At 49.5% G+C, this 23476-nt stretch overlaps 1 protein-coding gene across 2 annotated transcripts in view; it reads left to right on the top strand.

The window, feature by feature from the left end:
* Window positions 1-23476, top strand: part of hs2st1a (heparan sulfate 2-O-sulfotransferase 1a) — a 43797-nt gene that overhangs the window by 5403 nt on the left and 14918 nt on the right. Inside the window, exon 1 of one of the 2 annotated variants that reach the window (XM_048989085.1) lies at window positions 17167-17424. The exons of the other annotated variant lie outside the window; for it this stretch is intronic. Within the exon in view, the coding sequence (XP_048845042.1) occupies window positions 17373-17424 (52 nt within the window). The 5' untranslated portion in view covers window positions 17167-17372. Of the gene's footprint in view, window positions 1-17166; window positions 17425-23476 lie in introns of those variants that run through there. 2 annotated transcript variants of the gene reach the window in all.

Raw genomic sequence — 23476 nt, 5'->3', positions numbered from 1 at the left:
GTTGGCAGTGGTCTACAGCAATAGGATGGCTTGCAACATCTAGGAAGCTCTTCCCAGTCTCTCCAAAGCTGCCAGCTTCAGTTAATGGGGGGGGGGGGGTGGTTCTGGGTAAACGTGAACGAGTAAATGTGCCTCATCCTAATGCTTGTTTAATGGGTTCTGTCCGTTCTGCAGGCTGCATGCTTGGCCACGATTCCCCTGGTGCATCTCTGCGTACCGTGTTACTGCTCTCTCAGCTGGGGTGGCCATCAATACCCTTCCAGCCTGGCCATTTTACAGTCTTTAAGGCCCCCTCGCCCCCCAATGTTAATTTTAATGATGTGGGAGCCGAGCCCAGCGCTAAACCCCTGCCTCTGTCAGGCTGACCGTCGCTCTTTAGCGACGATAAATGCATCGTCAAAGCCTGGAATCGATATTCCTTCTGTCCCAGATGACAAATAGGACTGATGGGTGTCTTGGAAGGGGAGGGGGTGACTAGGGCAAGTGTGGAGGATGGTAGGCCTCAGACGGGCCTCTGGAACAGGCTGTAGAACCAGAGGGTGCAGGACTGAGTGGTGCCCTGTGGTTGTACTACAAAGCGGGGTTACTGGCTTATCGGGGTAACTTGTCGGGTTTAAATCCAGAAATACAGGCCACGGGTCTCAAAGTTCCTCCCCTTAGTCTCCGTAGATGGGCCTCCAAAAACTGCCTGTAGTCTGCCTGGCATATCGACCGCATGTAGGAGAGACCCCAAGTACGTGCTGAAACCTACTGAGTCCTCAACCTATTTTAACTGCAGTCGGTTCATTTATTGAAGGAGAAGATTCTGCGTAGGCGTTCAAAGCCGCACCTTGCAGCCTCCGTAATGCCATCTTTGATTTTGTGCCATGTGTTTTTTTTTGAAGGTTGACATTTTTTCCTTTTCTCCTCCTCTTCAAGGATCAAGAATCAAGGATTTTTATTTGTCATCGTGCGAGTGGGTTACACGAGCGCCTCGAGCTGCCGTAATCCTCCCAGTGTCCTCTGACTGTTTGGGCATAAGGTGCTGTGTGCTTTTCGCCTGTTGTTTTTATTAGTTGCGTCCATTTCAGCATCATCCATCTTGTCGCCGTCATCCTCGAGATCGCCGTCATCCTGAGAATGGCTGCCTGACCTGCTATCGGGTCCCACTGAGCTGTTCACCATGGATAAATGCAATGTCAGAGCAGCGCCGGGTGCCCCAGATCAATGCCCCTCAAATCCCCCGTGATTAATAGGATTATTCTGCTTTCAGTGTTTGACTAAGAGCACACAATTGATTATGGCCACTGCTGAGTAACGGCAAATTGTGACTGGCTGGTTATCCTGGGAACCCCTCCTCCCATTTTGGGTCTGTCCATCTGCTAATGTACCAAAGAAATGGCCTGGTCTCCAAAGACCTTATCTGAGATGGGATTTCAGAGAAGGTGGCTGAGTGCAGTTCTGATCCGGGAGACCTTTGCATGTTACTCACAGGTGACTCTTCTATTCCTCTCCCTCTAGAGGCATTTCCTTTGCATTGGACTTGCATCAAAGGTTAATGATAAGACTAGTTTTGCTTTGGCTTGGTTAACTTGCCGCTTTCTCACTTGTGTGCAGCATTTAACGTCCCGCTTTTTGGTCTTTATTTAGCGCAGGCTCTATAAAAAGCTTGCACTCGTGTTTTTCATGCCCAGTGACTCGAGAAATATCTCCACCCAGAGTGTCCCATCATCCCCAGCTTAGTCAGGCAATCGCTCACCTTGGGTATGCCAGCTGCGAGCCGGCCCGGGCGTGCCCTTTCGGATCGGCCCTGCTCAAGCGGCCGCCATGCCTGTCGCCCTTGCCGGGGTTGGCCGCCCTTCTCCGATTCGCCTGGAGGCATGTTGCACCACTGAGGGATCTCAGCTCTCAAATGGCTCTGCCCCCCTCGCCCCCCCCTCGCCCCCCCCCCCCTTGCAGAGATTTATGTGGAGGTTGTGTGTCTGAAACCGACAGCCTGGGCACATGCATTGGTTGCTAACCCAAACATTAATAGTTTTGACCATCTGGATAAAGGCCGTCATACCTCTGATCTCCTTGTATGGTTCTCTGGTGATCATTGTTATTGTCGTCGTCATGGTCCATCTTTTGTCGCTTCCTGACATGCATGAGTTGCTGCCCAGAACCCTGACGCTTGTTGCCTTAATGAACCCGATTTGGCAGGTGACCGTGTCAGTACGTAGGAATTGGACTGATCTTAAGCTCTTTTTAGTTTGTAGGGAAGGGCTTGGTCTTCTTGTCAATGAGACCCACTGGCTTATGGTGCCAGGCTTCTTCCTGTGATCACTGGGCTGGTTTCTCCAGGGGGAGGGGAGCTTGCCACAGTGGGTCTTGCAACGCAGACTGTTGCCACTCATTAAATCTGCAAGCCCCCTCTATATTTCTTTTGTTGATGGTTTAATACTTGAACATATCCCCCCCCCAATCCCTCACAAAGTGTCATTACACTTACTGCGTTCAGCTGGCGGAAAAAAATGTCAGTCGCAGCCCTGACCTTCTGCGACATCGCAGCTTGAACTGTCTGTTCTATGCTTGTGTGTCTGGGAGGTGCGTCACGATTTTGACTTTCCCCGTTTAACACCCAACTGTTCCCAATGTCTTCCTCTTTACAGGCACCTTCTCCTTTGCGCTGAACGACGCCCAGATGATGAGTAATGTTGTAACGGGGAACATTTATTTAGCGAAAGCCTCTTCTACATTCACCTGGCACAAACCGCGTCACAGAATGGGCTGCTTCATTAACAGATGTCTGTATGCGCCATAAAGCGATTACTTCAGGGGGAGACTTTTGCGGTGGGGGGAGGCTGGGTTTTATAAAGTGTTTCATCGCTTGGTCCCTTGGTCGCTGCCGCACACCCAAATCTAATTGGCTGGAAATAAGATTGGCACCACCTGATTCGTCATATTGATTAGCTGAGACAGCGTACATATTTCTTCCCCGTGTGATTTATGTCACAGAGTTGCATTGTCCTCCCACACTGTTTCTCTATTAATCTTTCCTGGGGAGGGTGAGGTACCTTTTCCATGAATTGCACGAATCTTTGATGAATGCTGTGATCGGCCCACGGAGGCAGTCTGCCTGCCAGACCATGCTGTGGGTGGGTGGTGCAGGCAGCTGGGGAGGGGGACTGGTAACTGTGTAGGGATGCCCCCCTTTCACTGTTACTGTTAGGGATACCCTCGCCCCCTTTCACTGTCACTGCCTATGGTAGCAGAATGGACATGGATTCTGTGTCCCATGTGAACTCCTGAATAGGTCGCCTTAAATTTTACTTTTAATGAATTCCTTCGTCCAGAACGACCTATTTACTTTTCTTTTTCTGAAGATAACTTTCTGAACACATTTTGCATTTACCTCTTGGCAGGACCCCTTCCCAGCCACCGAAGCCATTCCTTAATCGCGTGGCACCCTGCCGTTCATTTTAGCAAGCAGTCCTTGCCGGATGCCGGACAAGCGGAGTCCTTAAGTAATTATTCTACAGTCTATAGTTTTTGTCTTGTTTCGTTGCCAGGGTGACGAGCTGTGATTGGATGGGGAACTTCCTGTCAGGTGACCAGTAGCTTTATAGCCCTTCACCCCCCACCCCCGAAGATGACAGCCCATGCAGCTGCCCCAGGGCAGAAAACAGATGGGCTTCTTGGAGGTTGACGCTGCTGCATTGAAACGCAGGAGCCCACAGCGGTTCAAATGGCTTTGTTCCTCCGCCACCGCAGGAGAGTTTATTTGGGAGTTCCCAACTCTCGGACCCTGGAATGCTGGGGGTTTGGGAGATGTAAGGAATCTGATCGTCCCCCATATTTTCCTGCCCCCCCCGAGGCTCAGTGTGGTGTGCAATGATGCCATTATCTGCCTGATTATGGGAACGGGAGTTTCATTTTCATACAGAGCAGAGGGATCCTTGATAAGCTGTACATTGCTTCATTATCGCATGTATTCTTAATCTTAATGACGCAGCATGTTCATTTGTTGTCTTGTCGTTACCACTTGAAAGCAACACAAAATGAACAAAAAAATGTGATCAACGTTTTTGATACAGACATTGTACATTTCTCTTGGTTAAATAGTACGTGATATTTTTAAAACATGATATGTAAATGAAACTTAAAAGCATGAGGGTGACTATTCACTACAAGTAATACCCTGGCTTATTCATTCGTAATGTCCCCGTGAAAACGCATTAAAATATCACGTTATTCAGGGATGCTTCTCACACACATTTTATCTCTCGCAGCGTCTATCCAGTAAGTGAAGTTTTCAGCAGTACGTTGAGCGGAATAAATAATACAAAAACGCAGGACAGAAAGGAATGTCGTGTAGGAATATCTCAGCCACCCAAGGAACGAGTGTCCGGGTCAGAGCTGCTAATGAAAATTAAAATTAAAGCTAGTTTTGTGCAAAAAAATAATAATAACTTTTTATTAAGCTGTTCACTTTGAATGCTTTACTAAAGTTTGGGACATTAGGAAAAGGTTCATGTTGAAGGAGGTAGAGGTGAGATCATCTATATTTAGACGTGGCTTTGTGGCACTTTAGGGTAGCACTGTGTGATGTGCAGCTCACACTAGAATCGATATCGTCTTTAGTAACGTATTTCCATGTTGCTTAGTTCGTGTTTTCGCCTCATCTTCAGACACGCTGTTCGATCTCGTTTGATACATTTAATTACGAACTTCCGTTTCTCTCATAGTACTGCCATGTTCAGGGTGTTGACCATGTCCAAATTGGAGAATTTAAATTAAATGACCCATTTCTGAGGCTCATTTGGTTCTGAAATTAAACTCCTACTTGTCTTGTCATTCCATGAAGATGCTTCGTTGACCATGAAACAGAAATTGGTTTTACTTAATTTAGGGTTAATGACTGGTTTCTGAATTTTTAAGGTATTTTAATTAATCATTCTCTGAATACTGCATGAGTTTGAATCTATTTTGTAAGACTGAATATAGAGTTAAACAATCTATGTCTTCATAAATGATGCTGCTTTGGAGAAAGCCCCCACCCCAAACTCTGTTATGTCCCCTTTTCTGCTAGAACCGTCCTCTCGTTTGGGGTGTTGCTGTCTGCCTGCCTGCCCTCATATAACTGCTCTTTGGATGAATTAATCAGTCCAACTGAACTCGTAATTAGCCTGTTGTATTCTGGCCAATCTTAAATGCTTCCTCTGGTGAAAGGCAGCGTTCCAAATCCAGCGTCACTCCCCCCTCAGTACCCCCGACAGCAGAGCCAGACCCGCCGTGTGTTTTGTGGATAATATGTGAAATATCTATACACCCTTAATACTCGATGTCCTGCAATGTTCCAGCATGGTGAGCACTTGTCTGGGAGATCCTCGTTCCTTCAGTGGAGCATCTGGGAGCATGTTTTGATTCCCGTGACAAGCCGTCAAATTCAAATATTGCGAAGCTTTTTGAGTTGAATGTCACGCGTGCTTTTCTCACACCAGGAGTGCCGGCAGATGTGGCAAGTGCGCAACCAAATTAATTTTTTAAATTTGTTTTTTCTTAATTGTGGGGCTTGATTTAAAGATAACGGTTGTCGTGTTGTTGCTCCACTGGGTTTAACGAGACCCACGGGATCTCCGGAGTGTCGTATCGCTGTCTGGAATCGACAACCGGCCTCCACCTAGGAGAATGGTGTCGTTTCAGCCGGAACGAGATGCTTCTGCGCTGTCCCCATCAGCAAATCTCCGCTGTTATCACGACCCGATCGCTCTGAAACCCGAGCCGGCGGCGTGTGTGTGATGAAGGGGCCCCCGTGGAGAAACAAGCCAGCTCTTGGCGGGCATGAACAAATAGGCTGAAGAACATATGGCCTGGAAGGACAGCATTGATCCATCTGCCTCCTCACCGATTCCGGAGATAAGCGTTGGGGGAGGTGGGGGGGGGGGGTGCATTGCCTCACCTCAGAGCCGCCGAAGGAGGCGGAGGAAGAAGCAGCAGGTCGATCTAAGGGTCGCTGGCTAAATGGCACTTTGTCTGCCCCTAACCCTAAGAGAGGGAAGATGTCGTCCCGGGGTCTGAGTACAGTATCCTGCTCACCCGCTGTCCAGGCTGCCATTTTGTTGGGAAAGCAGACTTACTGTTTTACAAAAGGGACTCAAACTCTGCTGTGTTTTTGTAATTTATGCCATTACTGCTGTAACGTATCTCCTGTTTGCCTAGGAGATGTCGTGAGGTCAGCTTTGATAGGCTTTTACATTATCGCCGGCCGTCGCCGTGTCCAGCCATTGTTTACTGATAAGCAAGATATGCATGCGTGTGTCCATCGTGTGACTATCTTGTCGAGATGAGCAATGCTGGCTTGGTTTTTTTCCCCCTTTTGGCTGAGACTGCATAGCCACTCACTGACCCTGAAGGCATCAGGCGACAGATTTCGCAACGACCTGCCCAATGGGAGCGGTGTACAGAGATGGGTGGCGGGCCTCGTAAACGCCATAGTTGGCCACAGCTCCCACCCACAAGACATGTCATCACCTCTGCCTTGCATGCCCAGTTAATGGTTCGCCGGCATTAGTGTGAACAGGAAGTACGGCGAGCAGACGTCACCGAAAGCTGATATTCTGTGAGGCCACCCGTTATGTCCCCCCCCCCCCCCAGAACTCTGGGGTGGGGGGGCGAGGGCTCCAGTTACCTCAGGGGCTCATTATGTCTTGGGGACCCTTGTAGTAGAGGCTGAAACATTCTTCATGTCTGAAATAAATGCTGATTATTTAAACGGATATTTTATTTAATTATCCCCCCCCCCATGTATGCTTGTTTTTCTGGTTCTCCTGTTTTGATTTTCTGCTACTTTGTGTCCCCAACCGGAATGAAACCAGGAGCCCTTTGCCGGTGCCTTCAGTATAGAAGTTATGTCTCCACACTCCTGGCATTTCCCTCCTTTTGTGAGCTGCCCCCCCAGAACAGTGCCGCCCCCACGCCCGACCTTCTCCCTTCCACTGTAGATAGTCTGTCCTTTGCTCGTTGCCCGTTCTTATATTGTAGTCAGTCGTCTGGTACCATCTCTCCCTGCATGTCAAGCTAGCTAGCAGGTACCTCCCCTCTACAGGATGGCATGACCCCGTCTACCACAGGAGCCAGCCGGGACTGTAGCGGCACCCTTCGAAGGGCAGATTGGGCCAGCCTACGGCACTCTTGTCTCTTTCGAAGGCTGCTTTGTTGCTAATCCGTCTCCATCATCCTTGGCCCTGGCTACTGTTGGACAGGCGGAGCCCATTTATACATCCTTCAGTCCGTCCATCTGTCTGTTCTCAATAATCCTGACTCCTGTCAGGGAAATCTGGAGTCATCTTGTGAGGGACTGGATGACGAGCTGCGGTGAAATCCATGTGACTTAAGTATCCCTGGCTCTCCTGGCCATGTTACCCGCCTCGGATTTACAAGCTGTTCTCCCGCCGCAGCTAAATTGGCCTGCTGTTGGCCTGCCGTTCAGCGTGGCAGGACTTCGTGGCTTTGATGTGCTTCTGTTTAGTCTGAGGAGGGTTACTGCACCGGGGTTACTTGCCTTATTTCCAGGAGGCATCAAATGGAATAAATGCCGCTTGTCTCTTTATGCTTCTGCATTTGTGCAAGTTTAAAAGGAAGTGATTTTGCTGAAGACAGTTTAAGATGGCAGGAAGGCAAGACATGAAAGGCAAGGCATGAAAGGCATTGAGGTCACAAACGGTCACAGCACCTGAGCTGAATTCGTATCCTTCCTCTTCCCCACCCCTCAAACCTTAAAGCCCGTCTACATGCACTCATACACTAACCCCTACAAAAATAAAGGGTACGGCTTTATTTAGGGTATTAATATAGCTAAAGTCCAGGTCTCTAAGATGTGCAAAGACATGCCAGACGGAGACCCCCAAACATGCCTCTAACGAAGACTGCTTCCTCTTCCCTCTCAACTTCCCTGCTCCCAGATAGAATTTTTCCCACTCTTTGGGTGGGAGTCTCTCGGCACTGCCGTTGCATAAGCACGTGAAATTCTTCTGCTATGATGCACAAGCACTTTTTGTTTTCCGTGTGCAGTTGGTGATGACTGGCGAGCATGATCTGGAACAAAAACATAACGAAGGAAACTATTGACTCGTTCAAACCCCTCCCGGTTCACTGTCAAGCCAACCCGCTTCTCCGTTCACTCCAAGGTCCAGCCCCAATCGCAACTCTGAATATTTTCTTGAGGAATGTCGTTTTTTGGTGCCTGTCTTCTTAACCGCAGCAGCTGCAGGTACGAACGTGGCAGGTCTGTAAACCTGTCAGTCTACCACTATGTTTCTGGGTTAATTACGATATTTCAGCATAGAGCTTTGTAGATAACTGAGCCTTTATAAATACACGCTCCAGCTTAACCTTGTATTAATGTGTATAACTCTGAGGAGGTTGTTGCCTATCAACAAATTAGCTAGAGACCTAAACTATTTCATCTAGTTAAGTGAACCAAAGCTCAGCCCAAGTGAACACGTATGTCTGAACGGGATTGTCAAACATCTTGTCAAACAGGGGGTTGGGATTGGTTCAGGTTTACTTCTCCGTTTAGCTTAAATTTGTACAAGCAGGCGACAGGGCAGGGGCCCAGCCTCTCCTTCAGAGTCGCACTGAAATTAAATTAGGACATCAAAAGGTGATTGTCAGTTTGGAGCATGTCTGTGGCATGACCAGACACCGCCAGCACTGCCACGTCGTTCCACAGAGGGTTTTATATGGGAGTCCAGCCGCCGTGACGAATGCAGACCGACCCAAATCTTCAGGAGGAGCGGAATCTGGGGCAGCCACTGCTAGGCGTTTGCCGTGACGGAGGGAGATTTTCGGTCCGCCACGTTTGTTTGTCCGTGCCTCCTGCTCTCAGTCCACGGAGATTCCCAAATGCGGGCCAGTATTAGCCTTGCTGAAGTTCTGCGCTGCATTCTCAGCATCAGATCAAGAGAGACAAACGAGCTTTGTTTATTCTACCCCCCTGCCCAGAATACGCCAGCCATGCATCCTGCGGGCTGCTTTGCTCATTCTCTTCCTTTTAATTGATGTAAATTTATTCTCCAAAGCTCACCCAGCAGTAACCCAGCAGTGACCTGAGGCTGGGTTAGGTTACAACCACTGGGCCTAAAAAGGCAGGAACGTGTGAACGGGACTGGGTAAGCGGGGGGAGGGGGGGCACAGGCTGTGCCAAGCTGACACCTGCTCCAGACTCCAGAAGGACTCATCCCCTCCTCCACCTCCCCACACCCCCCGCCTGCCCTTGCTCCATGGTGATGTCATGACACCGACTGCGCCCAAGGATTGTGTAGCAGAGCCCCCCCCCCCAGTAAAACCCAAGGGAGTCTGGCACTGCAGTAGCTCACAGTTGGACAGTCTGTGGATGGTAGCGGGTTGGGGTACTGCAGTCTCTGCCGCTGTCTGAGACCTGAAGTGGGGGAGGTTGGTGGGCCTCAAACCTGCTGTCATTAATACTGCTTGGGGTCTAGATCTCGCTGCAGTCCACGTGGGCCTTTCCTGAGGTACCTGGTGAAATGCTTGAGTGCTCTGGTACATTGTTTGCTAGGGTTATATCTGGAAGAGATCTAGAATCCTGCTTCATGTTCCTTGAAGCTTGATCTAGGAAGCTACATATCTGTCCTCTTAAGTGAGACAGAGGCTTGATTCCGAGTGATGAGGCCACTTTGATTTAACTTTGGGTTCTGGATCTGAGATACAGTATTTTGACCAATCAGGTCATAGCAGGAGTCTCTGTTATGTCAAGCTAGATTGGATTCGATCATCTATCAAAAGAGTTGGCACAGGTCATTCACAACTTCGATTTTTTTTTTATGATAAACTTTCCTAATGACCTTTTTTTAGTGGCTAATTCATATTGGTATTTATAATAATTGGAAGTGGAACCTTGAAACACATCAGTGGTTTTTTCCATCATCTTTTATAATCAGATATAACTTGTATTTGCTTAGAAAGTCAGATTTTTCTTCATTAACACAATGGTTCCTGGTTTGTCTTGGTGATCTGTAGGAAGAGGCCTGTATAGCACACTGCCCTCCTGTTATTTTCCTTTGTATTGTTGCAGTATGTATGTGTGTGTGTGAATGTCATAGGTCTGTGTGCCTATGTATATGCATACTGTGTATAAGGTACTGGACACCTAAGTTTCATTCTGGATAAATAAAGTATATATATCTATCTCTATATCTCTCTATCTATGATCTTGCGGCAAAATTGTCTTTGAAGCTGCCTTGAAATTTCTGCACCAATGAAAATGCCCTTTAAACCAGCCACACCTGGCTGTGTATCAGCAGGTGTGGTGTGGTGGGAGAGGGGGTGCTCCCCCCCCCAGGGATGAGGACATGCTGTTTTCGGGGTTTGCCTTGGCTGGTCGGTGGGGACTTGAAAGTGATTAGAGATTGACCTGGTACGTCATTAAGTTCTGGATGCACTGAGCCAGGCTTCTCTCTCAGAAAGGGTCAACTCACTTGACCAGGACCATTTGTCTGTGTTTATGGGCCGTGACAGCATGCGCACGCACACACACACACACACACACACACACACACAGACAGACACACACACACACACACACACACAGACACAAAGCCATTATGTGGCGCCAGGCCTGGCTCTATATACCCTCCAAACATGACAGAACATGAGGAAATTGATGCCTGGAGAATGGCGTGAGGTGAGGGATGTGCTGTGGTAAAATGGCCGCCTCTCCAGGGAAGAAAAGCGAGGGGACAAGGAGACAGATCGCAGTCACATAAATCTGAGAGCACGGCCTGGGGCAGTCCCCCATTTGCATCTCTGTACATGGACTGAATGGGGGGGGGGGTAATTTAGTACAGGAATCCCCCAGTATCATATTTTAAACAGCCCAGCCTTAATCAGCAATGAACGTGGCTGGTTACAGGGTCCAACAGCAAGTTTTCTGCTTTTCATCCTTTGAAGCGTCTACTCAGTTATTAGAGATTTACATTGGTTTATAAACCCAATTACTTAATATTGTATTAATAACGCCGCCCCCTGCTGGTGATCGTTCGCTCCAGCACGGTCTGCTGTGAAGGCTTTGTGACTGGCGGGGAGGGCATCCTCTAGCATTTATGTGACTGCCTGCCACTAGCCCAATGTGGTTAAATGCCCCCCCCCCCCCCTCAACCCTCTGCCGGGCTGCTGGCTCCTGCCCCCCCCCCCCCCCCCTTTCTGGATGCTTGTGAGCTTCAGCACTAACGGAACATGGCTGAACGTCGACTTGGCTCCACACCTCCTGAGCTAAATGCCTTTGTTGTGGTTTGTGGGGTTTCGGCTGCTAATCTCTATCATCAGGCTAACTTTTAGCGTGTGGGATGACTTCGGTGGGGACCCCTTCCTCTCCCCAAGCCGTCCCTGAGGAAGAGGAAGCCCCTCCCTCAGGGAGCGACACTGGGAGCAGCCTTCAGGAGGCGTTTAAACAACACAGTTTTCCCCCTGTGGTTAACAGCGTGCCTGAGGTTTAATGGCCCTTAATGACTCCACATTACACTCGCAAATGGACGGAAAAGTCTTGACCATGTTTAAAATTCCTTCGTAATAGTTCAAAGTGGTGACAAATTTAGCAGTTATTGATTCTATGCCTCTTTCCCATCGCATGAGTCCACTCCCCTCCTGTACTGCACTTTAAAAATTTAAAATCTAATTTGCCTCAGGACTTGTGGTTCACTGTTAGTATGTTACATTTTCTTCAGTGTTTGTATTTTTTTTAGTTGATCATGAATTAGTCGGGGGGGATCCAAGAGATATAAGCGGAACACATTAACACGCTCTGCTCATGTTTGTAGAACATCAATTTGGCTGCAGAATAAGGACCATGATCTGGTCACTGAAATTTCTATGTTTATACTGCTATAGTATTTTTTTAACTCAGGATTTGTTAAGCGTTTTGAGGGAGCTGATAAAAAAAATTATCAGTTTCTCAGGAGTCTGAGAAGAATCACAAGCAAACAATGAGAGTCTCCATGTGGCTGATGAAATCGATTTCAGGCAGCCCCACAGTTTTGATGGCTTGATGACCCGTGAAATCGGCCCCTTCTTAACGAAGGCTGTTTTCGCGTTGTTGCCGTAGATACCGGTTCGTGGTTTCCGCGTCCAGCGGACATCAGAGCTCTTGGTTGAAGAAAAAGTCCTTGTCCGTGTGAATGCTTCAGTTTCCAGAGCTGATCTCACTTGATGACTTTGTGACATAAGGAGGAAACACCTCAGGACTGACCTGTCTCCAAAGCTCCAATAAACTGACAATAAACTTTTTCACTTTTTCCCAGTGATCCTGGATGAGTCGAGGTGTGAACAGCAGAACAGAGGCGTGACCTTCACCTTTAGGGGCTGGTATGGCTCAGCGGGCCAAGATTTTCATCAGAAGGTTGCTGGTTTGAACCCCAGCTTTGGCAGAATAGCCAAATGTCCATGAGGTCTTGAGCAACCCCGAGCTCCCTGGTGCCATAAGGTAGCTACGCGGCATTGTGACATCACTTCAGCAAGATGGGGCAAAGCAAAAAGAGAACTTCCCCATGGGGATTAGTAATGTATCACTATTCTCTTTCATTTTTGGGGTTCAGATTGGTCACAGGTGGAGAGAGCGAGCGAGAGATGTCACCAGAGAACGACATATAGGGGGATGTGTCAGTGGGGAACACTGGCAAACTCGGAGATGTGGACACTAAGCAAAGGAGCTATAGTCAATGTGCTGGAACACGATCAGGACGGGGTTAGGAAACTGAGGTTAGGGTTAGAAAAAGTGTGGCATTTTCAGGCATCAATATGCGTTTTTATGAGAGTTCTGCGCCCCCGTAGGATGGGAAACCGCAGTTTAGCATGCTTTTAGTAGCATATTTTCTACTTTGCAACCATCTGTTGTATCACCCCAAGGCCCCAAATTAGGGTTAGGGATCTGAGGTTAGGGTTAGAACAATTTTAGCATGTTCAGGCATGAAAATGTGTTTTTATGGAAGTTTTGCATCCCTGAAGGTTGGGAAACCGCAGTTTAGCAAGCTTTAGTAGCATATTTCCTGCTTTGCAACAGTCTGTTTTATCACCCTAAGGCCCCAAATGGGTACATTTGTAATAAATCTTCAAAGACACGTTAATCTGCTTATTGAGTAGATCTGTAGTACAGTATTAGTGCCCTTGGTATAAAAGGCGAACGTTGGAGGTCCAAATCTAATCTGACACGGCACAGAACTGTAGTGCTAACAGCTGGGGGGGGCACGTTCCAGTTGGCAGCCAAATGGCCGGTCCCCGCTTCAGTGTGAAGGACCGACTTCCTGTTGAATTAGATCTTAGAGACGACTTGGGAGGTCGGTAGTCACGGTCACAGTAACCAGGGTGCTGTCACGTGAACAAAAGGGAATTGCTTGCTGGAATGCCATTAGCCCGCGCCGGAGGTCACCGGTTTGGCTTTCTGGACGCCTTCGGCCCGCCAGTGCTGCTATAATTCGTCTGACAGCTTTAATTTGCCAGAGAGACCTCATTGTGCTGGTTTTTTTGTGTATGCAGATGAAAACCTGTTTCACGCTTGCTAATGGAGAGCCTTCCTCGGAGTAAATGAAGTCTGAACATTTTCATGAAAGCCCTTTTTTGTAATGGGTCTAGAACGTGAAATATTTACACAGCAGGTACGAATTTTAGGGTATTTCTGGTTCTGTGTATGAAGATTTTGCTGTGATGCAGTTCTGCTGCATTCCACCTTACTCTGTCCCTTCATGTGTTCTTCATTCTCTTCCCGGGTTTCTGCTAAGTGCCATAATCCTTACGCATTTCCGCTAAGAGCTGCTTCCAGAGATAAAAGATTGGCGAGCCGCTGTGCATAGCCGAAGCCTCGACGCATTAAAGCAGTCCTTTGCTCAGCTTAGCAGGCGCGTACCACGCTCCCGAGCTCTCGGGCAACAGGACACGGCCGCACCAGTCTTGAGGCTCCGAAAGGCTTGCACTCACATTCCCATCATTTACACGTTCAACCGAACTCGACGGGAAATCGTTTCACGTGAATTTCCCAACGGCTTGTGTTTTTTTGTGTTTCCGTTAAAAATGATAAAGAAAATAAATAGGGGTGTAACAATATACTCAGCCCACGAGATGAGACACGATATTTTAACGATATTTTAAGGAAAACTTCAGAGGAAATATATTTCTGGAAAGCAGGCTTTTATTTGATTAATTTGAAAGACAAAAAAATGCTGAATAATGCAGATGTTTGGTGAAATGTGGTAAATAATCACCATCATATGCAGTGAAGAACAGAACAAATATCTAGCATCATAAAATATTTCACCACAAACTCCAGACAGGCTTCTCTCCTATTTAGCTACTCAATTGAACATAAAATAGAATATAAATAAAACAATATAAATAACAAACATAAATCATTTTTTAATGTTTTCTTCACTGGTGCAGTGGATTTAAGTAAAGAGCTCTGATGGTGCGAATGGCTCTGCACAGTAGTGGTGTTAGCCGCTGTGTACGGTATTATCTTCCTACAATGGTTTGTGTTTTGTCTGTCACCCTTTCACCGTTTGTATTTTCCACCGGGTGCCCAAAATGCCGCCACAAAAAATATTTAAAAGTGTCTGGGGCATCTACTATGGTAATTTGGTCAGACGATTTGATAAGCAGCTGATTTGCAGTGCTGTCGCGAGCCCGCTTTTCACTGCGACGAGAACTCTCGTCATGTTGTAATACACCCCTAAAAATAAATGTTTTTGTGAAAATTATTCTTGTTAGTTATTTTTCTCTCTTGAGAGATCTCTGTGACCTGTTCCGCTATCTGCCCCCCCACCAGTTCCCCCAGTGAACATGCACTTCTGTCATAGGTTATATAATTGTTAAAATGGTGATGAAAATAGTCTGCAGTTCTCTTTTGCAATGAGGATCTCTTCAGGTAGGGACCTGATTATTGGCAGATGCTACGAATTAGTTCTGTATGAAAAGCGCCAGTTATGAATGGTAATTACAGGCCTTTGGAGATGGCTGAGGACTTCGTGTCCCTGCCACCACTGGTAAGCGGCCGTTCTCCTGAATCCTTGTTGGGCATTTTCCCCTGTAACATACGCTGAAAACCAACCAGTCTCTGAACACAAAACAACACGGACAGCTGCAATGATCTTTTACTTGCTGCAAGGGAAGTCCGGTCCGGACATCGAGGTGTCAGCCTCTCAGTCAGACACAGCCAACTTCGAAAGAGGAACTCACCTCGCAGCATCTTTCATTGAGGTACACAAACAGGATATGCAAATGACATTTAACATTACTTATCACCGTATATGGGATGGAAATATTCAAGCGACAGTTTCTTCAGAACTGTTATTGCTAAATTAAGCCAAGGCTGCTGCAGGGGGTTGTTTTCAAGCATGGCAACTAACAAAATGACAATAATAATAATGTATATTTCTCTAACAATCCTCCTCTCTTTCTTCTTGGGGAATCTGTTCTGCTTGCCAGTGATTTGACAAGCAACATGTGGGGAAAGAAAGTCGCAAAGGTTTTGAACTGAAAATAGGTCGGCGTTTTCCTGAAGGTAGCTTGTCTGAAGACAGGGGTGCCTCCGAATGCACCGACAGAACTCAGCTGGGCCACAGGTTTGTCTTTAATAAAAAGACACCAACCGAGCCAACATTTTACCATCTCTTGGAAAAAACTCTGGGAGTTGAATGTTCAGGAGGTGAAGACGGCTGTGCAGTAAAGCCCCGCAGCTCTTTGCAAACTGCCTTCGTAGCTGTGGGCACACATCCTGGAAGCAGGCGGCACCTGGCGACCTGATCAGTTGGATCGTTTAGGTTTTGGTGGACCTCAGATGTGGTGAGAGCTTCTTGTTTTGACCCCTTATCGGTGGAAAAGGCCTAAGTGCAGCGACGGGCCTCCTGACTGAGCCCTCCATTCCTCTGGGTCCTTCTTAAGCCACCCAGTGTTTCGCAAGAACTTAACACTCTTCGCCCATAAGCTTCCAGCTGTCCAGAGCGTGAAATAGGTTGCAGTGTGTCCGCCCCGGGTGCGTAAAGGGATGCGCTCTGACTGGCCAGGAATCGGGTGACAGAGTTCCTGCGAGCTTATTGATTCGGGCTGCTTCAGACTGCAACGTTGGGTTTCCTGCGACGCGGAGGTGCCTGACCTGGCGCCGCAAGAGCGATAAGAGACTGGGCCAGTTTGGAGGAATCTGCCTCGGCCTCCATCCCCCATCACTGTCCCCTCTGACATTTCTTTGCTGCCCTAGGGAGGACATCCTGTGAGCCTCAACAGCTGACGGAAATCGCAGCTCCTCTTCCTGGAGGACGGTGGACATCTGCTCTCGTTAACAGGGATTTCTCTTTGCATATCAATCAAAAAGGGGAATGCGGCTGTTTATCTCGGGGGTGTAATCGGAGGTGCAGATTATCTCTGGGTAATTCGACCGAAGCAAAGATGAGAGGTTGTTCTCATTCCTAAGGAGTTTGCCAGGTCATCGTCAAATTCTGCTGTCTTCCATATCTGAGCTTATTGAAAGCAGAGCAGAGTTTCAATAAAGGGTCTCTGAATGTTTCTCATTGAAGGGGCTGATTCTGTAATGTGCTGCTGCCAGTGGATGTGAAATGCCGGCCGTACACTCACTGCATGCACATCCTCCCTATCGCAGCTGCTGGGAGGCTGTGTAAATACGGCTCTGATTAAGCGATTTGTACAGCTGAACACAGGATCACTCCTCCTTAATATAGCTGCTTGATATGCTGGGAACCAGGCACATAGTAATATCACCTCAGAGACCATCTGATGCTTCCAGAACATTCTACTGATCAGCAAATTTTTGTCAGAGTCTGTCAGGCTGTCGTTTTTTTGTGTTTTTATTTTACTTTCTGATTTCTGGAGGTGTCTGTCAGGGGGGAGAGGACCTGAAAGGGGTATTCGGCGATCTGTGGGTTTGGCTGGTCTTCTCAGCTACAGAAAGTGGATCGGCATGAATGATTCAGCTTCCGCTCCCATTTTTAACGCAGTACCCTCTTCTTTTATCGTAAATCTCAGGGCAGAGTGAAAGTGCCCATTTTGGTCTGTCCTGCCCCCCCGTTGGGTCTTCGGACACCCCTCTGAATCGGCATTTCTGGTATCTCTGATTTCATAGCTTCAGTGAGTCTGGCCTGGGTTTCTCTCCCTAGGGACCTACTGGTGAGTTTGCAGTTTGTTCTGCCTCCTGCAGCACGGCCTTTGGGACTGCATTTCATTCTCCACCTCAAGTTGGCGGTCCGGACACTCTGCGGTGGATTCCATCGCACACCTCGTGTCTTGGCTCAGCTGAAGGGGGTTCTTTTAGCTACAGAGTCTTGGGTTTGTTTCCAAAATGAATGCTGGTCCCTTGAGTAGCAGCTGCTGACCCCGTTGGTCCGGTTGGGGGTCTGGTTATGAAAGGTTATCCAGTTGAACGCGCAAGTTGGCATTGGGAGCAGAAATTGGGTAAGTGAAGGAGGCATGGAGGCATGCACTGAGGGTGGTCTGGACCCTACTGGGTGCTGGAGATAGTCTTCAAAACAACCGGGAATCGAGGAACCACTGAAAGCGCATTTGGATGTTGATGCTCACTAGCACAGCGGGGCACTGCTTGTTAGCTGACAGTGGCCAATTTGTGCTTTATTTTAACAGTGGGAGAAACTAGTAAATGAAATCAATAAATGGGCCATTGCCGTGGGCCTCTTGGGGGGGGAGGGGGGGTTCAGATGAGCCTTAAACAGCCAGCTGTGATCAAACCTCATCACACAGACTGTTCTTACGGAGCTAAAGGAACAATCTGCTCCTGGCTGTTTTGTCCATTAAGACGAGATGCCGGCCTTTTCCTCGCACCTTCCCTTGACATGGAACATTTTGTTAGCTGTTGTGGTCTGCCCCGTCGTGTTCACCGGGGGCGGGGGGCGGTTAGCAACGCTCAGGAGGTGGGGGGGTCAGACAGTGGCCCTAGGCACAAGATGGCTGCGCTGAACCGCAGAATGCTTCGATTTGGAAGTTTCCGGAAATGCTTAAATCCCCAAGGTGCATTTCTGAGGTCTGGCCTGGTTTTCTTTGTTTTTTAAATAACTGCACGTCATCCTCACGCATGCATGTGAGACGCGTCGTGCCAGAGCCGTAACCTGAGATCCTCGGAGGGCATTTAGATGTGTGAAATGCCATGGGGGTGGATCACCAGGCCGTCCCTGACTGAGGGCACGGTTTGGGATCGGGACCAGGGGGCCCACCATTTCCACGCTAACCCCCCCACCCCGTTCCGGTGCTTCAGCTTGGCGCCCACCGTCTTCAGTACCTAATGTTTAATAAAGCCCCTCTCTGGGAGAGACCAGTGTGCCACGGGGGGTGAGCCAACCCGGGAGGCAACACGCAGGAGGCATCTGGCACTGGGTCAGGGGGCTCCATCCCGGTGCGATGCTGTACGTCAGGGTCCCCATCTCAGGCTTGTGTGATCAGTAATGAAGCCCAGATGTCCTCCCCTTTTTACCTTTTAACAGTTTAGGGACTAATCTGTTAATCTCCATCTGATGCGATGGCTGCTGACGAGTTTAGCAGGCGGCCAGGTGTACGAGGTGCGACCCTGCCCAGTGCGCGCAGAGGGGCCGAGTTGGCCCGCAATGGACGCTTACGGAAGCCTCACGTAGACATCGTCGTCGGGTTCAGCTGAAGCTGGTGACTCCCCAGAGCTCCCCCTCAGGGACAGAGAACGCGCAGGAGTGACCAGGCCGCTAATCTGGCCTCTGACCCACTTTCTTTGGGAAAGACCGCGGTATTTTTATCCCGTCCCGTGTTCCTTTTTGGTTCTGTGTTTACAGAAGGTGAGGAACCACAGGGTACGGCAGCCAGTTTGGTGCAATGCCCCAAGTCAGACCTGTGTTTATTTAAAATGTCATTACCTGGCTTAAAACCCGGTAACCTCCCCTTTAAGCCCAGGAGCAGGCTGCCCTGGGCATGCGCTGTGCATGCAGCTCATTATTTTCCATATCTTTTCTTGTCTTAAATATTAGCTGGCAGAAACTAGTAAACATTACAGTACACATTTAATAAAGTGTAATAAACGGTCTAATTAAATGCGGCGTGCTGAACATAACTAGTAGTGTCGGCATTTTGTGTAAATTTAGAGAAGCCATCCGCCGCACTTTTATTATGACCAGCAGATGGCGTCACCCCTCGGCCCTTCCCAGCATGCCTCGCTCCCCGCTGGCTCTCCTTGGGAGGAGCGCTGACCGGAGCGGTTTCGGCATCGTAACTCGCTGCTTCCTCGGGCCGCTCTGCACCTCTGGGGCCCTGTGCCACGGAGCATTTAATCAGCCTCCATACGCCAGGTATTCACTCACTCTGTCTTATTTCCACGCTGCGTTCCACCGTCTTGCAGATTTGCTTTGATTTTCCGGTGACTGAGCCCTTCTTCCTGACTGTAGCTGTTCCCCGTCTCCCTGCGGCTTCATGCGGTCTAAGGTAATGCTGGCTGCCCTCTCATTTTAAATGCGGCTGCTGAGCCTCAGTCGCATCCTATTTGCGGCCTGTACAGGCTCCATCTCTTTCGATGTTTCCCACTGTCTGTCTTGTTAAATCGCTCTGTACCCATCACTGCTCCTCCCCGCTAACTCACCAGTTCTGACATTATTGAAAAGCAGCCCCCGGCCCCCCCCCCCCCCATCTCTCTCGACACCATCGGACCGTAAAGAGATGGCTGACATCTCGACTGTTTTCATGCGGCCTTTTCTGCTTGGCCGTTTCAGAGTTCTTGTAAATCTTCTAAATTGAGAGCTTTCTTTTGGATGCTACCTTCTATGTTCCAGACGCCGCCGAATGGATCGTCTGCTTCTGACATGAAGGCCGGCTCGTTTATTAATTATTCATTAATGATGTCATTCTGCCCAGGAGAAGCCCCACAATGGGGGCGCTGTGTTACTGCTCTGGGTCAGTGCTGTCACGGGCGGGATCACATCAACACGATGCCTGTTTGCACTCATGACCGCCTGACTCGTCTTACTTGGGGGGGGGTTAAAGGGCCGAGCACAGAGGCCCCCGACACAGTTATCTCCCTGAACGCTTTTTAAAATTAGCTCCCATTATAACAGCACTGTGATTACTCTGCCCTAATAGGCTGTAATTACCAGCCGCAAGGAAAAGGCGAGCATGTGTCGGGGAATGGAAATCTGCCGGTTTGCTGCAAGAGATTAATTGACAGAGATTGAGTCTTTGTCCGCAATGAAAGGCCATCGTGGGGGAGGATCCGCCCACTGTCCTGCTCCAGTGGCAATGCGGGGTGCCTGCCCTGAGCCAATCGGTGGGGGAGGATCCGCCCACTGTCCTGCTCCGGCGGCGGTGTGGGGTGCCTGCCCTGAGCCAATCGGTGGGAGAGGATCCGCCCACTGTCCTGCTCCGGCGGCGGTGTGGGGTGCCTGCCCTGAGCCAATCGGTGGGGGAGGATCCGTCCACTGTCCTGCTCCGGCGGCGGTGCGGGGTGCCTGCCCTGAGCCAATCGGTGGGGGAGGATCCGTCCACTGTCCTGCTCCGGCGGCGGTGCGGGGTGCCTGCCCTGAGCCATTGCTGTGCTTTCGTATCAAATATTATATATAACTTTTTTATGGTAACCCCCAGTTTTCGGAATTTTGCCTAAATTCTCAAAATTTGTGTGGCATTTTGTCAAATTTATGCTTATATATTTATGGACAGTGTATATTTTAAAAAGTTGCTGAGTTCACCCTTAAAGTTAATGTAGTTTTCACTTCTCATTTGCCCTCCTTACGATTTTGCTGTACAGAGATATCAGTTTATGCGCAGCTTGGCTGTTTGAGGGAAAGCGAGAGCGGGGGGGGGGGGGGGGGGGGGGGCTGTTCAAAGTCCAGTGTGTTTCTCTTTTATCTCCTGAACACTTGGTATTTTAAAAACCACACTCCCTGGTTTCTGTGCTAGTGCAAAGAACCTTCAGCTTAATTTTACCCTCATCACTTTACTGTGCGTGTGTGTCTGTGTGCGCGTGTGTTTATGTGGGGGTATGTGTGTGTGTGTGAGTGTGTGTGGGGGTGTGTGTGCGCGTGTGTTTATGTGTGTGTGTGTGTGTGTGTGTGTGTGTGTGTCTATTTTTGCACACTGTCCTGTTTGTTCCACCAACTTCTGTCAGGTGGTCAGTCAGCCCTCCATCCACTCTAAGTTGCCAGAGGTCTGACCGCAGAGGTCGCGGTGCGCTCTTTGCCATAGATTCCCAGAATCCCCCACGCCGAAACTGCGCTTCATTGCTGCCCGTTGAGGCCACCCAGGGGTCGGGAAGGCCTTTGTCCCCCCGCTCAAGGCGCTTGCTGTTCCAGATCCGTCCCGGCGGCAGGAAAGCTTGAGAACCACAGGGCTTCTGTTGGCAAGGGTTGGCTTGCGGGTGCATTTTAGAAGGGGGGGGGGCACTCAGCTGCGCCGTTGTGCCACCACATCGGCAGCACGTTGACCTTCTGCTCCCCCCGTCTGTTGGTCGGCTGATTGAAGCGGTGGCTTTGGAAGGGGCCCAGCTCCAGCTGCTGGTGTGGGTCACCGGTCGGTGGCAGGGCTGCGAGCTCCGCACATGCTGTACAGTGTCGTCAGCATCCCCTGGCAGCCGCTGAGGTCACTGGTCGGGCTGATCGGGGTCTCGCTCTTCAGCATTCAGACAAAGAGCTTTTTTTGAGGCTCTGACACGGCCAACCATGCGGCGATACGGACTCTGCGTCTGACGGTCTCTCTGCATAACGCGAGACCTGCAATTTCACGACGGTAGGTTGTGTTCTTCTCCTGTGTTTCCTTTTCCTTTCAGTCTCTTCCTTGATTATGAAGCAGATGTTTCTTCCCCAAATAATAATTCTGTCAGAGAGGCTCGTCTGCCCGCTAACGAGCATCATCGTTAAACACACACGGACAGCCCCCTTCTGAGATTCCGGCGATAGAGCCAATTGTGGCGATTGCTGACAGGGTAGGACGGCTTCCCCGTGGCCCCAGCGTGGGGGGGGGGGAACGTGCCAGCAGACGCTCACCTGTTTATGGCAGCTGTGTTGTGTCAGGTGAACAGCTGCCCAGTAAGGGCTCCAGTTATGTGGCACCAGAGCACCGGCGTACCTCTCGCCGAGGGTGTGATGTCATCCCTAATGAGACACTACCAACCCCAACACTGACCCATGAATATTCCCAGGAAGTTCATTCTATGGCCCCAAAAACACCCCTCCCACCCCCACCAATCTGAAAATTGAAAGTCATCACCAGGGGCCTGCTACAGAAGGACCATCCAAGTAGTAAATCGCTGGATGGACTGTGTGCATGTTGCTGTATCCTGTGATCTATTTATAAGACGCAGACGCAACCATAGATGTGGTACCGTGGAGCGGAATGAAGACGACGTTCCGTCTTCCGAAGAGCTGTCTGCTCCGGGTCTCAGGCCTTACTGCTCTACCTTTCAGACCCGCTGTGAACCTCTGTCCTCGAGGACACGTTCTCAAAGGAGAGAATGCTGCAGGAGTCTTCGGAGCTTTTAAGAGAAGCGAGACCTGGCTCAGCGTGGAGATGGTGAATGAAGCACTCGAGGATCGATTACTCGCAGCGACAGCTGAGGACCCTGAGATGTGCCAGGCTTCGCTGTGATGTCTCCTTTTAGCTGGGCGTGACTCGGGCGTGGAGATCAGAGGGGGACGCTGTTGGGGCCAGACACAGCCTCCCGCCAGCTTGGGTGACATTCTCACGATGTCTGAGAGGCTGACGGCACTTGCTTCTTCTTTCACGCCCGGTCGCATTCTGGTGACCATTATCCTGTCCCTCGCCGGTGCGCTGTCACTGCGTGCAGCATGTCTGTCCTGTCGTCTGCTATATTCCCCCTCCAAAAACACTCTTCTGGCCTCCCTCAACACATACGGGAAATAATAAGCTAGTTCCACTCGCATCCCGCCATTGCGTCAGACTTGGGTGGGTGTTCCAGGCTAATCTTCGTTGCTGAATGTCTTGTAGTGGGGCGTTAGTGCCCCTCAACTGGGCCATGGTGCTTTGCGGGGAGCCAAAGGGGAACCACTTCAACCCCAAATGTCTGCAGCAGTGAGCAGCGCTGTCTCCAAGCGACTGATTGGTAGGTCCATGTTGGTTACCGAGGAAGCCCAGATTGCCACCGTAACGAGCCTGACTTCCTGAGCCCTCGTTATAGCTCTGCTGTGACATAACGACTCAATCCACCTGGGCTGTTGTCACGTCACGCCTTTGCCGTTATTTACTAGGGAGCCGCTCGATTATAGATGCTCTTCAAACATTTCATGCCACACGATGAATTCTGTGCCCTTCTTCTCAAATCTTCATACGCAGAACAATTAAGCAGAACAAGGTTAGAAAACCAGGCCAGAAACACATGCATGACTGGTGGCTCCTTCACCTCCCCTGCCCAGGCCGTGCGTGTGTGTGTGTGTGCGTGTGTGTGTGTGTGCCTGTGTGTGCGTGTGTGTGTGTGTGTGTTCACACCAAAATAGCACCGCTGTATGTAATTAAGTGCGGGGGTGGAATACCT

This window comes from Brienomyrus brachyistius, chromosome 21, assembly GCF_023856365.1.
Source record: "Brienomyrus brachyistius isolate T26 chromosome 21, BBRACH_0.4, whole genome shotgun sequence".
NCBI classification, from domain to species: domain Eukaryota; kingdom Metazoa; phylum Chordata; class Actinopteri; order Osteoglossiformes; family Mormyridae; genus Brienomyrus; species Brienomyrus brachyistius.
Note: the sequence above shows the minus strand (reverse complement) of the source record. Positions and strands in the feature narration are given on the sequence as shown.